The 14,028-nt window shown below is 37.5% G+C and overlaps 2 protein-coding genes across 2 annotated transcripts in view; both read right to left on the bottom strand.

Moving 5' to 3' along the window:
* Positions 1-14,028, bottom strand: part of MRPS36 (mitochondrial ribosomal protein S36) — a 587,034-nt gene that overhangs the window by 105,203 nt on the left and 467,803 nt on the right. The window lies entirely within an intron of this gene.
* Positions 1-14,028, bottom strand: part of SLC30A5 (solute carrier family 30 member 5) — a 38,044-nt gene that overhangs the window by 6,361 nt on the left and 17,655 nt on the right. The window contains exons 6-14 of the mRNA XM_050793540.1: positions 11,878-11,965; positions 10,595-10,671; positions 9,709-9,879; positions 8,903-9,191; positions 8,513-8,721; positions 7,711-7,868; positions 6,212-6,341; positions 2,890-3,091; positions 455-681 (exon numbers count right to left, since the gene is read on the bottom strand). Coding sequence (XP_050649497.1) covers positions 455-681; positions 2,890-3,091; positions 6,212-6,341; positions 7,711-7,868; positions 8,513-8,721; positions 8,903-9,191; positions 9,709-9,879; positions 10,595-10,671; positions 11,878-11,965 — 1,551 coding nt within the window. The remainder of the gene's footprint in view (positions 1-454; positions 682-2,889; positions 3,092-6,211; positions 6,342-7,710; positions 7,869-8,512; positions 8,722-8,902; positions 9,192-9,708; positions 9,880-10,594; positions 10,672-11,877; positions 11,966-14,028) is intronic.

The following is a 14,028-nucleotide window of genomic DNA, read 5'->3' on the forward strand; positions in this document are numbered from 1 at the left end:
GTCACTTAATTCTGTTACTTTATAATTACAAAGTAGGATCCTATTAATTAATTCTGTATGTTTTCTTATTCTCAAGCACTAACTCTTCCAAGTAAGTTCCAAATAATTTTAGAACATCACAAACCATAAGCAAAAATATCCAATGAAGGCAACTAAATTGAAATCTAAATAAAATAAAATCAACATCATTATAATAGTCTTCTCATCCAAGAAAATCTCATCCATCTACTCAGTCACTGTTTTATGTCCTTTAAATAAAACTATTTTTCTCATTTATACCTTGCATATTTCTTGTTAGGTCAACTTATTAAATTTTAAATGCTACTTTATATTTCTTTTTTGGCCTCTTTTTGTTTTGTTTTATTATTTATTTGGGTGTTTATTTTATTTCCAGCAAAGACTTCAAAAATGCGATTTTCAAGGAAGAAAGTAGTGAAGAAATTACATACAGTACCTTTTCTAAAGCAATATGTAGTTCTTTTTCATATTCTGGTGGCAATCTCAGGAGTAGAACCTGGCAGGCATCTTTAATTAGTGGAACAACACTGAGAAATATTAATACAGCAATAAAAAGAGAACAGAGCGGGTCAGCGATGAACCATCCAAACTGCTCTATAAGAATTGTGGATACAATCACACCAATGCTGCCAAGTGTATCTGCCAAAACATGTAGAAATACACCTACAAATAAAATATATAAGGACATTAAAAATTAAGGCACATCTAATTTAGTTTTTTAATACATTCTACCAATATTACTGGATACCTACAGTGCACCACATACTTTGCTACTGGCTAGTACTTCAAAATGCCTAAAACATGATCACTGCCCTCAAGGAATTCAGAATACAGTGGTAAAAATATAAGGACATGGGCATTCATGACACAGCGTGCTGAATTTTATGGTGTACTTTGTCTGGAAAGGCTTCCCAAAAATCATACTTGAGGCAAGTTTTGACATTACCCAAATTACTTTAATATTAAGCAATCAGAATAAACAATTCATCATAATAAATGATTAGTACTTCCTCCATTTTTTTTATAGTGCAATAAAAGTTTCTAAAAAAGGAGTAAGAATTTCCTTTTTGTAATGAGGGTTCATAATAGCACACTGTATTTACCTTGCAACTAATATCTATTCAGCTGTTACTATGAAAAGGACTCTATAATTATAATCATTTAAACACTTAACATTTAAGAACAAATATATTTTCATTTTCTTTTTTTTTTTTGATACAAAGTCTCACTCTGTTGCCCAGGCTGGAGTAAAGTGGTGTAATCTCGGCTCACTGCAACCTCCACCTCTCAGGTTCAAGGGATTTTCGTGCCTCAGCCTCCTGAGTAGCTAAGACTGACTACAGGCGCCTGCCACCACACCCAGCTGTTTTGTATTTTTAGTAGAGACAGGGTTTCGCCATGTTGGAGGGACAGGTCTTGAACTCCCGACCTCAGGTGATCTGCCTACCTCGGCCTCCCAAAGTGCTAGGATTACAGATGTGAGCCACTGTGCCTGGCCTCATTTTCTTTTTAAAAAATTTTCTGTGACGGCCGGGCATGGTGGCTCACACCCGTAATCCCAGCACTTTGGGAGGCTGAGATGGGCGGATCACCTGAGGTCGGGAGTTTGAGACCAGCTTGATCAACATGGAGAAAACCCATCTCTATTTAAAACAACAACAACAACAACAACAACAACAAAATTAGCCGGGTGCGGTAGTGCATGCCTGTAATCCCAGCTACTCAGGAGGCTGAGGCAGGAGAATCACTTGAACCCAGGAGGCAGAGGTTGTGGGTGAGCCGTGATTGTGCCATTGCACTCCAGCTTTGCAACAAGAGCAAAACTCCATCTCAAAAGAAAAAAAAAAACTTTCTGTGACATCAGAATTCCTGCTATATTTTTATTTTCATTTTAAATTTTTTTCTGTGTTCTAGAGCAAGATTCATTTTCATTAAAATTTTTAAAATTTTATTGTGGTAAGAACAATTAACAAGAAAATTTTAAGTGCACAAAACATTATCAATGACTTTAGGTACAATGTTGTACAGCAGATCTCTAGAACTTGTTCGTCTTGCCATTAATACTTTATACCTGTGGGTTAGTGACCTCCATTTCCCCCTCATCCTAGCCACCATCAATCTATCCTTTGGTTCTATGAATTTCATCCCATGTAAGTGGAAGCATGCAGTATCTATCTTTCCATGACTGGCTTATTTCACTTGGCATAATGTCCTTAAAGTTCATCTATGTTGTCACATATTATAGAACTTATTTATTTTTTAAAATTAGATGCCATGCTAATCTTTGCTGTACTCTTCTAATTTTAGTATATGTGTTGCCAAAAAAAGCATAAAATGTCCCTTTTTAATTTTTTTTTTTTTAAATTTTTTGAGATGGAGTCTCGCTGTGTCTCCCAGGCTGGAGTGCAGTAGTGTGATCTTGGCTCACTGCAACCTCTGCCTCCTGGGTTCAAGGGATTCTCCGGCCTCGGCCTTCCGAGTAGCTGGGATTACAGGCACCCACCACCATGCCCGGCTAATTTTTGAATTTTTAGTAGAGATAGGGTTTCACCATATTGGCCAGGCTGGTCTCAAACTCCTGTCCTCAGGTGGTATTCCCGCCTCAGCTTCCCAAATTGCTGGGATTAACAGGCGTGAACCACCGCACCCCCAACCATAATGTCCCTTTTTTTAAAGGCTGAAAAATATTTAATTTTATGTGTGTTCAGGTAAGAGTATTTTCTATAGCGATAGCTTCAGACCTTTCTTTTACTCACAGATTGCTTTTTAAAAATCTTATCATACCAGAAGCCCAAAACTTAATACAAATAAACACAGAGGGTCAATTTAGAACACAGTCAAAAAGTAGGATAATATTTTGCAAGGACTCACCCCTCATGTTAGCATTCATGCCTCCGCCTGCAGATCCGTGGCTGTGACCATGCCCATGGTCACTGTGTCCATGCATATGATGTGAATGGCTGTGATCAGATGAGTGACAGCTTCCTTGAGAAGCTCCATGGGCATGGCTATGGGCATGGCTAAAGGCACAGATACCAATAAGGTTTACTATCAGCCCTCCAACTGAGACTGGCTAGCAAAAGGGAGAAAAAAAACCCTTTAAATTAGTAATTTAAAAATAAACTTGTTATTTAAAAGTTATTATATAGCTATATATGTTTTTCTGTTTACAGTTTTGAAAGTGTTTACAGTAAAACCTTACTAGGTTTCAGTAAGTCCAAATTTTAAAAATATGAATTTTAGAACATTTTAGAAGAAACATTTTAACTTTCAAATATCAAGCAAAATTGGTAAGTAGAGGAATTTGGACTTATTTCAATTAAGAATGGTATGTACTTGGTTTATGGTTTATGTATAAATAAATGATGCCAAGTTTTGTTTATTTAAGAGTTTGAAAGTACTGTTTACTAGGGCAAGCATACACTGTACCCGAAATCTTGTTTATATTACTAGGTAAATTTGAAAAGTTTATATGCAAATAATTATAATTTATTAATGAGCAGATTCCAAATATGGTCTTATTATGTCTTAAACACAGTAAATTTTTCCAAAGTAAAACAAGTATAATGAAAAAGCAAACATACAATAGTAATCTCTCATTTATTTAAACTAAAAACAAACTTTTTTCTTTGGTAGAGACAGGGTCTATGTTGCCCAGGCTGTCCTCAAACTCCTGGGCTCAAGTGATCTTCCCACCTTGGCCTCCAAAAGCGTTGGGATTATGGGATTACAGGCACGAGCCACTATGCCTGGTCTCTCATTTTTTTCTTAACAAAGTGAATGAAATTACTTTAATTTAATGGTGCCACAATAACACTCCAAAGGATAAACAAAGTTACTTATCCTTGATTATCTGCTCTTACAAAATGATCTTGAATAGTAGTAGCTCAGGGTGTTAATTTGCCTACATCTACAATTTAAAGCAATCCATTTGTTTTATAAAAGGAAAATATAAAGTGAGAAGGACAAATACTTTTAATTACTTTTCAAAAGTAGTAAGAGATTTACTTTATTAAATGTGTAGGGAGATTATTTACTTCTTCCTGTGATTGGGACCATTTGACTCCAGATTTTAATATGTCATTAGGCTTTATAAGCTTGTAGATGGTTAATGACTTTGAATGAAACCAAGTACTGCTTACAGAGACTCCATCATCTCATAAGTACTCCTTCTCCCCTACTGAAAAATACATCATCATTGTGTATTTTATCAGGAAAATAAAAATGTAGAAGATGAAAGTCTCCTATAATTCTATCACCAAGGGTTAGTCATGCTTAAAATGGTGTATTTTCCATCTATGTACTAACATACATACACATAACACCCTTTAAAACCAACAATGTAATCATAATACTCTTTTACAATTTTTTTCTTATTTTGAGACAGAGATTCGCTCTGTCGCCCAGGCTGAAGTGCAGTGGCACGATCTCAGTTTATTGCAACCTCCACCTCCCAGGTTCAAGCGATTCTCCTGCCTCAGCTACCCAAGCAGCTAGGATTACAGGCGCCCGCCACCACGCCTGGCCTGCAGTTTGTTTTGCACTAGTACATCTTGTAAATATTTTCATGCCAGTATATACAGATATATCTCATTCTTTTCAGTAGCTCCATAGTATTCTATTATATAGATAACAATTTTATTTAATTACTTTTTTCACTGGTAGACAGTGAATTGTTTCCATTTTTTCACTATTATAAATAAGGGTACAATGAATCATGTACTACTTTTTTTTTTTTTTGACAGAGTCTCTCTGTCACCCAGGCTGGAGTACAGTGGCACAACCTGGACTCACTGAAGCCTCTGCCACCTGGCTCAAGTGATTCTCCTGCCTCAGCCTCCCAACTAGCTGGGATTACAGGTGTGTGCCACCACGTCTGGCTAATTTTTGTATTTTTAGTAGAGATGTGGTTTCACTATGTGGACCAGACTGGTCTCAAATTCCTGACCTCAGGTGATCCAACCACCTCGGCCTCCCAAAGTGCTGGGATTACAGGCGGGAGTCACCACACCCGGCCTGAATCATGTACTTCTATATGTTTGTGTGAATGTTTATGTATGATAAATATTAAATGTCAAAGGATACACGCTCTTAAAAACTCAAAAAAGTGTATTTTTCCACTTATTCTAGAAACATTTTACTCATGTATGCTTCCACCAGCAAGACTCAGAGCTGCTTTTAGTCATTTAACAACTGATTTCCTATGACAAGCCAGGTGCTAGAAATTACGAGTCGATAATACATAAATCAGGTCCTGAAGATACTTATATATCTTAATTGTAGAAGAATGACAAATTAAATAACTGCAACTCAATGTTGCTAAAAGAAGAATGCACAAAACATAATGAGAATACTGAGAAAAGGAATCTAACAAACTTTGCGGAGATAAGAGGGGATTAAAAGAAAGTATTTACAAAAATTAGCGGGGCGTGGCGGTGGGCGCCTATAGTCCCAGCTACTCAGGAGGATGAGACAGGAGAATCGCTTGAACCCGGGAGGCGGAGTTACAGTGAGCCGAGATTGTGCTACTGCCCTCCAGCCTGGGTGACAGAGCAAGACCCTGTCTCAAAAAAAAAAAGAAAGAAAAAAAGTATTTCACTAGAGGAGACACATAAGCAAAATCTTGACGGAGGCTGAAGGGCAGAAGTAAGGAAAGGACATGCCAACTACAAGAAACAGCACATGTAAAGCTTTGGTGGTAGAGGGAGAACATTAAAAGTTGCTACAGCTGGCCAGGCACAGTGGCTCATGCCTGTAATCCCAGCACGTTGGGATGCCAAGGCGGGCTTGAGGTCAGTAGTTCGAGACCAGCCTGGTCAACATGGCGAAACCCTGTCTCTACAAAATATACAAAAACTAGCTGGGTGTGGTGGCACATGCCTGTAATCCCAGCTACTCAGAAGGCTGAGGCATGAGAATCCCTTGAGCCTGGGAGGTGGAGGTTGCAGTGAGCTGAGATCGTGCCACTGCACTCCAGCCTGGAAAACAGAGACTCTGCCTCAAAAAAAAAAAAAAAAAGATTTTCTAAGAGGAAGCAGTATAAACGTAAACAGCAAGATAGGAAGTCATGTTGATATAAATAAAAATAAAATAAAATCTTCTTAGAGCAATAACTACAAACAGTTAAACTTTAGGATAGAAAAAACTATGTAAGTATGACCAGAAATTCAAATAGGAAAATAAAAAGACTTACTGTTAACATGTGAGTGTCTAATTCTGGAGGATCAATCAATCTAGCCACTGACTCCATAAACACAAAAAATGCTATTACTATTAGAAAAAGTCCATTAATAAATCCAGACAGAATTTCTATTCGGCCGTACCTAAAAACATAGAACATTTTTCAGAAAAGAAAAATGGCAAATATTTTTAAAGTACAAACTTTATAAATGAAGAAACAAGTCCAAATTTTCATACTACTAAGTAATTAATAATATTTAAAAGTTAGCAATATTTTAAATATCATATTAATGCCTGGAAGGTCCTTCATATATCTAGATATATTTTTTATATCTAGATATATATATATATATCTGTTTGTTAAAATTTTACATATTCATCAAAGTCCTTCTTTACAGTCTCTTTTTTTTTTTTTTTTTTTTTTTTTGAGACGGAGTCTCGCTCTGTCGCCCAAGCTGGAGTGCAGTGGCTGGATCTCAGCTCACTGCAAGCTCCGCCGCCTGAGTTTACGCCATTCTCCTGCCTCAGCCTCCCAAGTAGCTGGGACTACAGGCGCCTGCCACCTTGCCCGGCTAGTTTTTTGTATTTTTTAGTAGAGACGGGGTTTCACCGTGTTAGCCAGGATGGTCTTGATCTCCTGACCTCGTGATCCGCCCGTCTCGGCCTCCCAAAGTGCTGGGATTACAGGCTTGAGCCACCATGCCCGGCCTCTTTTTTTTTTTTTTTTGAGACGGAGTCTCGCTCTATTGCCCAGGCTGGAGTGCAGTGGCACAATCTTGGCTCACTGCAAGCTCCACTTCCCAGGTTCACACCATTCTCCTGCCTTAGCCTCCCAAGTAGCTGGGACTACAAGTACCCAGCACCATGCCCGGCTAATTTTTTTGTATTTTTAGTAGAGACGGGGTTTCACCATGTTAGCCAGGATGGTCTCATCTCCTGACCTCGTGATCCGCCCGCCTTGGCCTCCCAAAATGTTAGGATTACAGGCGTTAGCCACTGCACCCGGCCCTCTCTCTCTTTTTTTTTTTTTTTGAGACATAGTCTCACTCTGTTGCCCAGGCTGGAGTGCAGTGGTGCGATCTTGGCTCACTGCAACCTCCGCCTTCTGGGTTCAAGCGATTCTCCTGCCTCAGCTTCCCGAGTAGCTGGGGCTACAGGTGCGTGCCACCATACCCAGCTAATTTTTGTATTTTTAGTACAGACGAGGTTTCACCATGTTGGCCAGGCTGGTCTCGAACTCCTGACCTCAGGTGATCTGCCTGCCTTGGCCTCCCAAAGTGCTAGGATTACAGGCATGAGTCACCGTGCTCGGCCAAGGGAGCATAACCTTTGAGCTTAATTCCATTCAGTATTTATCAAATGCCCAATTAATATCCCCTTATTTACTTCACATTTTTTAAAAATGAAGATTTGGAAATTATTTGTACTAAAAGTAATATAAGTAACATAATTCTGTTCCTTAACATGGAATTTGCACTTAAGATATACCACCTCAATAGTCAATGTACCTACCCATAAGAGAAAATCCGAGTGGCTTTCCACCTACTCATCAGGGCAGCAAAAAGTCCCATGACCAAAGCAGAGCAGTCAAAGAGCATGTGAAATCCATCTGAGATCAGGCCCAGACTGTTCGTCAACACGCCGTAGAATAATTCCACAAAGGTAAAAAGCTAAAAATATCACACACACACAAAAAAGGGAGGAGTATGTTGGGAACTATGTTTCAATTAGGAGGATTTTAACCCTTAATTATCCAAATTTACTTGAAGATCTGCTATAATTGTTTAGTTATTTAACTGCCACTTATATTAGAAACCCTATTTCACACAAATTGTAAAAAACCAAGATAAATCCATTTTACAAACTATTAAATTGTAAAAAACTAAGATAAATCCATTTTACAAACTATTTAAAAATGGTTTTGTTTATATGTCTATAAAAAATAATAAACTAGGTTATAAAATGTTAGCAATAGGTGATTTGTAACACTGATTGCTAATAGTGAGATCCTGTAAGTTATTAGAATTCTTTAAATGCTACTATATTTACTGATTTGAAGGAACATACTAAATCAATGCTTCTAAAATGCCTCACAAATTGTTTGCTTAAATGGCTGGGCATGGTGGCACACGACTTAAGAATTGCCTAAGTAGTCTGAATATGATCTTGTAATCTTGCTATTATACTTAGAAGAAATTTAAATTTTAGCCCATCTTATTATCAGAAATTTGGGAAGTACTAAACTTATACAAGAACTGTCAAAATTAAAATATTATGCTTTTAGGATATGCCAATTAACATTTAAAAATCTTACCAGATTCAAGCACAAGAAGTAAAAGATCTGCCTAGAGTCACTCTCCTCAAGAATTTGTTTTAGTGATTCCTTAATAAACCTAGGGATTGACTGAGAGCTATGCTGAAAAGCATCACCCATGAAGTTATAAAGAGGTGTTCCTTCAGGAGAATATCCAATAAGGGTACCTTTTTGTCCTCTCTTAGAGGGAGATGATAAGATATTGGCAGCTACAAAGAGAAAAAAAGAATATTGTTTAAATTTTAGAAGTTTAAGCTACCAAAACCAACACAGTAACTGTCAGCACTAAATGCAAGCACTGAAGAATTTCCCAAATTAAGTAAATGATTTGACCATCAAAATCCATAAATAGAAATTTGTTAAAATAAAAACAAGGGGGAAAATGCTTACACAAAATGAAGAATATAGCACTCACTACCACTCCTCCAGACAGGACGTGTTCAGTGCTCTCCTGGTGTGCTGCTTTGTTCATAGCCCGAAGTTGGTCTGTTATTGGATGTGTCCAAAAATTTCCAAAAAGGAGAGCACTAATAAAAATGGGAAAGGATCCATAACGAGCACATTTGGAAACTTCCATTTTGACTGAACAAATGGAATCCACATAGAAATCCAGGATCATGACAAAAAAGATAACCGTTGCAAAAGGCATAATGAGAGAAAACCAAGACTCGACTTTACTCTAGAAATTAAAAAAAAGAATTGTCAAGACTATACATGTATAAAGTTCACATCTTACAAGATGTTTCTGTTAATCTTTTAATATATAAATAATCACATGATTCAATATGATTCATAATATGCCAACTTATAAAAGCTGTAAGATATTGGTACATTTTCTCAGTATTCTCTAAAGTTTTAAAAAACAAAAGCACTATTGTGTAATCATTCGATAAACACTAGGCAACACACAATCCTTAAGCCTAACACATGGTTAATTGCTGCTTCTTCAAATGATTCTTTTGGGCCATAGGAATGTGAGGGATATATAAATGTAATAGCCTTTGATTTGTATGTTCTATAAACAATAAAATTAACTCCAATTAAAAAAAAAAAACTACAAAGAAAAAGCAAAGACAATTTAAGCCACTTTCAACCTCAAATTAAAATACAATTTATTGAATATAGTGAACTAAAAATTTAATAGCAATTCATTTTACTAGCAATTTAATAGCAATAAATCCTTGCTCCTGTCTTACCTCAGTTGTCACAGAAAGAACAATGACCCATGGGCACAAGAGAAGCACAGAAACAAGATGAGATAAAGCCTGAAGACGTTTAGCTCCACCAACGTCAATAGAGAGCTTTCTGGAAGCTGTATGAAAACCAACTTTACAACACAAAGCCAGTACTAGCAATAATACTCCACCCTGTGAGTAAAATTAGATAAGTCTCATTAGAAACACATACAGTTCAATAGTCAATCCTTAAATACATGATGTTTTTTTTTTTTTCCCCAGAGACGGGGTCTTGCTCTGTCACCCAGGCTGAAGTATAGTGGCCTGATCACAGCTCACTGCAGCCTCAAACTCCTGTGATCAAAGAGATCCTCCTGTCTCAGCCTCCCAAGTAGCTGGGACTACTGGCACACACCACCACACCAGGCTAACATAATATTTAAAGAAATGGAACTAGTATATTTTTCCCATATACTGAATTACTTAACTACTTAAATGGCAGGCAATGTTATAAATTAATGGTAATTTTTTTTTTTTGAGACAAAGTTTCACTTTTGTTGCCCAGGCTGAAGTGCAATGGCGTAACCTTGGCTCACTGCAACCTTGGCCTCCTGGGTTCAAGTGATTCTTCTGCCTCAGCCTCCTGAGGAGCTGGGATTATAGGCATGCGCCACCACACCTGGCTAATTTTGTATTTTTAGTAGAGACAGGGTTTTTCTATGTTGGTCAGGCTGGTCTTGAACTCCCGACCTCAGGTGATCCACCTGCCTCAGCCTCCCAAAGTGCTGGGATTTCAGGCGTAAGCCACTGGGCCCAGCTGATAATTTATTTTAAATGTACCTTTAAAGTTATAGTTGCTACAACTTTTCAGAATCTTTTGATTTTGTTAGGAACAAATAAATCATACCTTGTGATCTGCCACACCTAAGAAGGCAATGGCTGTGTAAAGCATATGAGTTAGAGCACTGTCATGATGTCCCTCAGCTAAGTGAGTTGAAGTAAAGGAAAAAAATTCCAAAAAGTCACTCTTTGACACCTGAAGTTCTCCTGAAATTTTAGTTACACTATTTTGGATTGCATATAGACTGATCTGGGGGCCCCAAACCTAATTACTTTCAATAATGTGTTTCACTTAAAAACAAAACAAAACAAAACAAAACAATCTAACATTTAATTCCAGGACCTCATTTATAAATTGGAATGCCTGTATTTATTTTGTTGTCTCCAAAACAATTATAATAGTGCTTAAGATAAACTTGCCAGATTTTAGTAGTTAACCTCTAAAAGACATATTGCATACATACTTTAAGTACAACAAAGGTACAAGAGCAAGGAATCTCCCTGGACCACTCCTGTCCAGTAGAATTAAGGTTGCCCTTTAAAACTGACTTGTAAAATGAGTCCTAAATCTGTCTTCTAGGTCAATGACCACATAAATCTTAGCAGAGTAAGTGGCAAGCAAAAGAGGGTGGGCAATAGAGGTTGTATCACAAGCAACCTGGAGCTTTTCCAAAGTCATACTCTTCTCCCTCATTGTAACAAAGAAAATTATTATTAGTTTACTAATAAGTTTTAGGGCAGTGAGTATCAGTAACAGAAGAATAAAAACTGGTGCTTGGAGTTCTGCTGGATGGAGTGGGTAAGGATGTATGAATAGAAAATAGAAAAAAGGCATGTCTGTAGAGTAAAATGAGTAGATATATTTGACTAGAGAGTTGGGTTTCTACAAGAGAAGAGTTGGGGCTGAGCTAGAGATGATAATTTAGAGCAAGACAATGAATACTGGGTAAGAGAATTTGAACTTTTTCTTTCAGACAAGAAGATACCAAAGGTTTTTCATTTATGAGCATTTAAATTGTTAAATGATAAGGGAGCAAACATTATGTTGAGTGGCAAATCACCTTTTTTTTTTTTTTTCCCCAACACCAGGACATTCCAAAATATTCTTTCAATGTCCCTACCTTTCTGAAAATTTAGGGTACTGTAGGTGATACACAGACGCTATAAAATATTTAACTTATAATGAGTTTGTTCATTATTTGAATAGTGATTTAGAATATCTACATTAATCTATGAAAGTTTCATTCATCATTGATCAGTTTAATTCGCTCATCCTTTCTTTTTCCATTGTCCCAGCCTTGTAGTTTTCTGCAAGACTTTAAACAACTCTGATCTATTCCAAAAGGATACGGTGTTCAGCCATTTTAGCCATGAGATCATCATTGTCAAAAAGCAATAAACAGATCACAGCAATAATGAAAAAAGCAGCTCCCCTTGTCTGAAAATAAAGAAAATAACATCAAGGATGACTTTTTCAAGGGTTGATTTTTAAGACCGTAGAAAAACATTTTCTCAAGTAAGCATTTACAAAAATGCATTAAAAAACTGAAAAAACATCTGACATTAAAGCTCTTAGATAAGCTTACAGTATTAGCAGTAAGACATCAAAGAGAGATAAACTAATCATAACGTTGATTATCTCTTTGCTAACATGGCTAGACATATTACTGTGCTCAAATTGTTACTGTTTACAGAATTAACCTTCCTAAATGCTACTTTACTTTTGGTTGAAAAGCCCAAGTAGCTAAAGAATAACTAGTAGGAACTTGTTTTACTCTACAATATGCAAGGAATAAAGAATATTCTAGATACTACTCCTCTACAGAAAAATAATCCAGAGGGCATGGTAAAACCAGCAAAGTCATTTCGAAGATCTAGTAAAGTATAAAGTACTTAAAAAGCTGATAAACTTAAAATTTATGTTCTCATTCTAGGGAAAAGTTTTTTTTTTTTTTTTTCCCCAGACAAGTCTTGCGTCGCCCAGGCTGGAGTACAGTGGCATGAACACAGCTCACTGCAGCCTACAATTCCTGGGCTCCAGTGATCCTCTTGCCTCAGCCTACCAAATAGCTGGGACCACAGGCATGTGCTACCATGCCTAGTTAATTTTTTATTTGTAGAGACCAGGTCTAGCCATGTTGTCCAGGTTGAGGAAAAAGGTTTTCATAAAAGAAAATTATTAGCTTAGTTTATGTAAATATTTCAGAAAGGTAGCTTCAAGAGCAATCTAAATAGCATTACTATACATTCCTTTTTTTTTTTTTTGAGAAGAGTCTCACTCTGTTGCCTAGGCTGGAGTGCAGTGGCGCAATCTCAGCTCACTGCAACCTCCATCTCCCGGGTTCAAGTGATTCTCTTGCCTCAGCCTCCTGAGTAGCTGGGATTACAGGTGCACATCACCATGCTTGGCTAATTTTTGCATTTTTAGTACAGACGGGGTTTCACCATGTTGGCCAGGCTGGTCTCGATCTCTTGACCTTGTGATCCGCCCGCCTTGGTCTCCCAAAGTCCTGGGATTACAGGCATGAGCCACTGTGCCTGGCTAAATAGCATTACTATACATTCTATATTTACAAATTTACAGGTATAACATGTCTTGTATGATACATATACTTGTAGAATACCTATTATATATGGATACATAAGTGTATTATATATAACTACAATGGAAGTATAATACAATACTTCTATTAAAGTTTACAATGCAAAGTGAGGATACTGTTCTATTCATTATATGATTACCACTATAATGGATAAATTCTATGTTAGTGTGGTATTACAACAAAATTCAGTATTCTACACATAAGAAAAACCGTGTAATTTTAAATTTCTTAAGTTTTCACTGAGTTAGGATATGGCAACATCAACAACAATCAAATACAGAGAACATAACTTAATCTTTTGTTAACAAAGAAGGCAACTGAGAATTTTGTAATGCTTCAGTCTCATAATCAAGAAAAAAAAGGCCGGGCACGGTGGCTCACGCCTGTAATCCCAGCACTTTGGGAGGCTGAGGCAGGTGGATCACGAGGTCAGGAGTTCAAGACCAGCCTGACCAATATGGTGAAACCCCGTCTCTACTAAAAGTACAAAAATTAGCCAGGTGCGGTGGCACCTGTAATTCCAGCTACTCAGAAGGCTGAGGCAGGAGAATTGCTTGAACCTGGGCAGTAGAGGTTGCAGTGAGCCGAGATCGTGCCACTGCACTCCAGCCTGGGTGACAGAGTGAAACTCTGTCTCAAAAAAAAAGGCCGGGCGTGGTGGTTCACGCCTGTAATCCCAGAACTTTGGGAGGCCAAGGCGGGCAGATCACAAGGTCAGGAGTTCAAGACCAGTCTGGCCAACATAGTGAAACCTTATCTCTACTAAAAATGCAAAAATTAGCTGGGTATAGTGGCATGTGTCTGTAATCTCAGCTACTAGGGAGGCTGAGGCAGAAGAATTGCTTGAACCTGGGAGGTGGAGGTTGCAGTGAGCCAAGAGGGCACCACTGCACTCCAG

The sequence above is a fragment of the Macaca thibetana genome, chromosome 6 (assembly GCF_024542745.1).
Source record: "Macaca thibetana thibetana isolate TM-01 chromosome 6, ASM2454274v1, whole genome shotgun sequence".
Taxonomy (NCBI): domain Eukaryota; kingdom Metazoa; phylum Chordata; class Mammalia; order Primates; family Cercopithecidae; genus Macaca; species Macaca thibetana.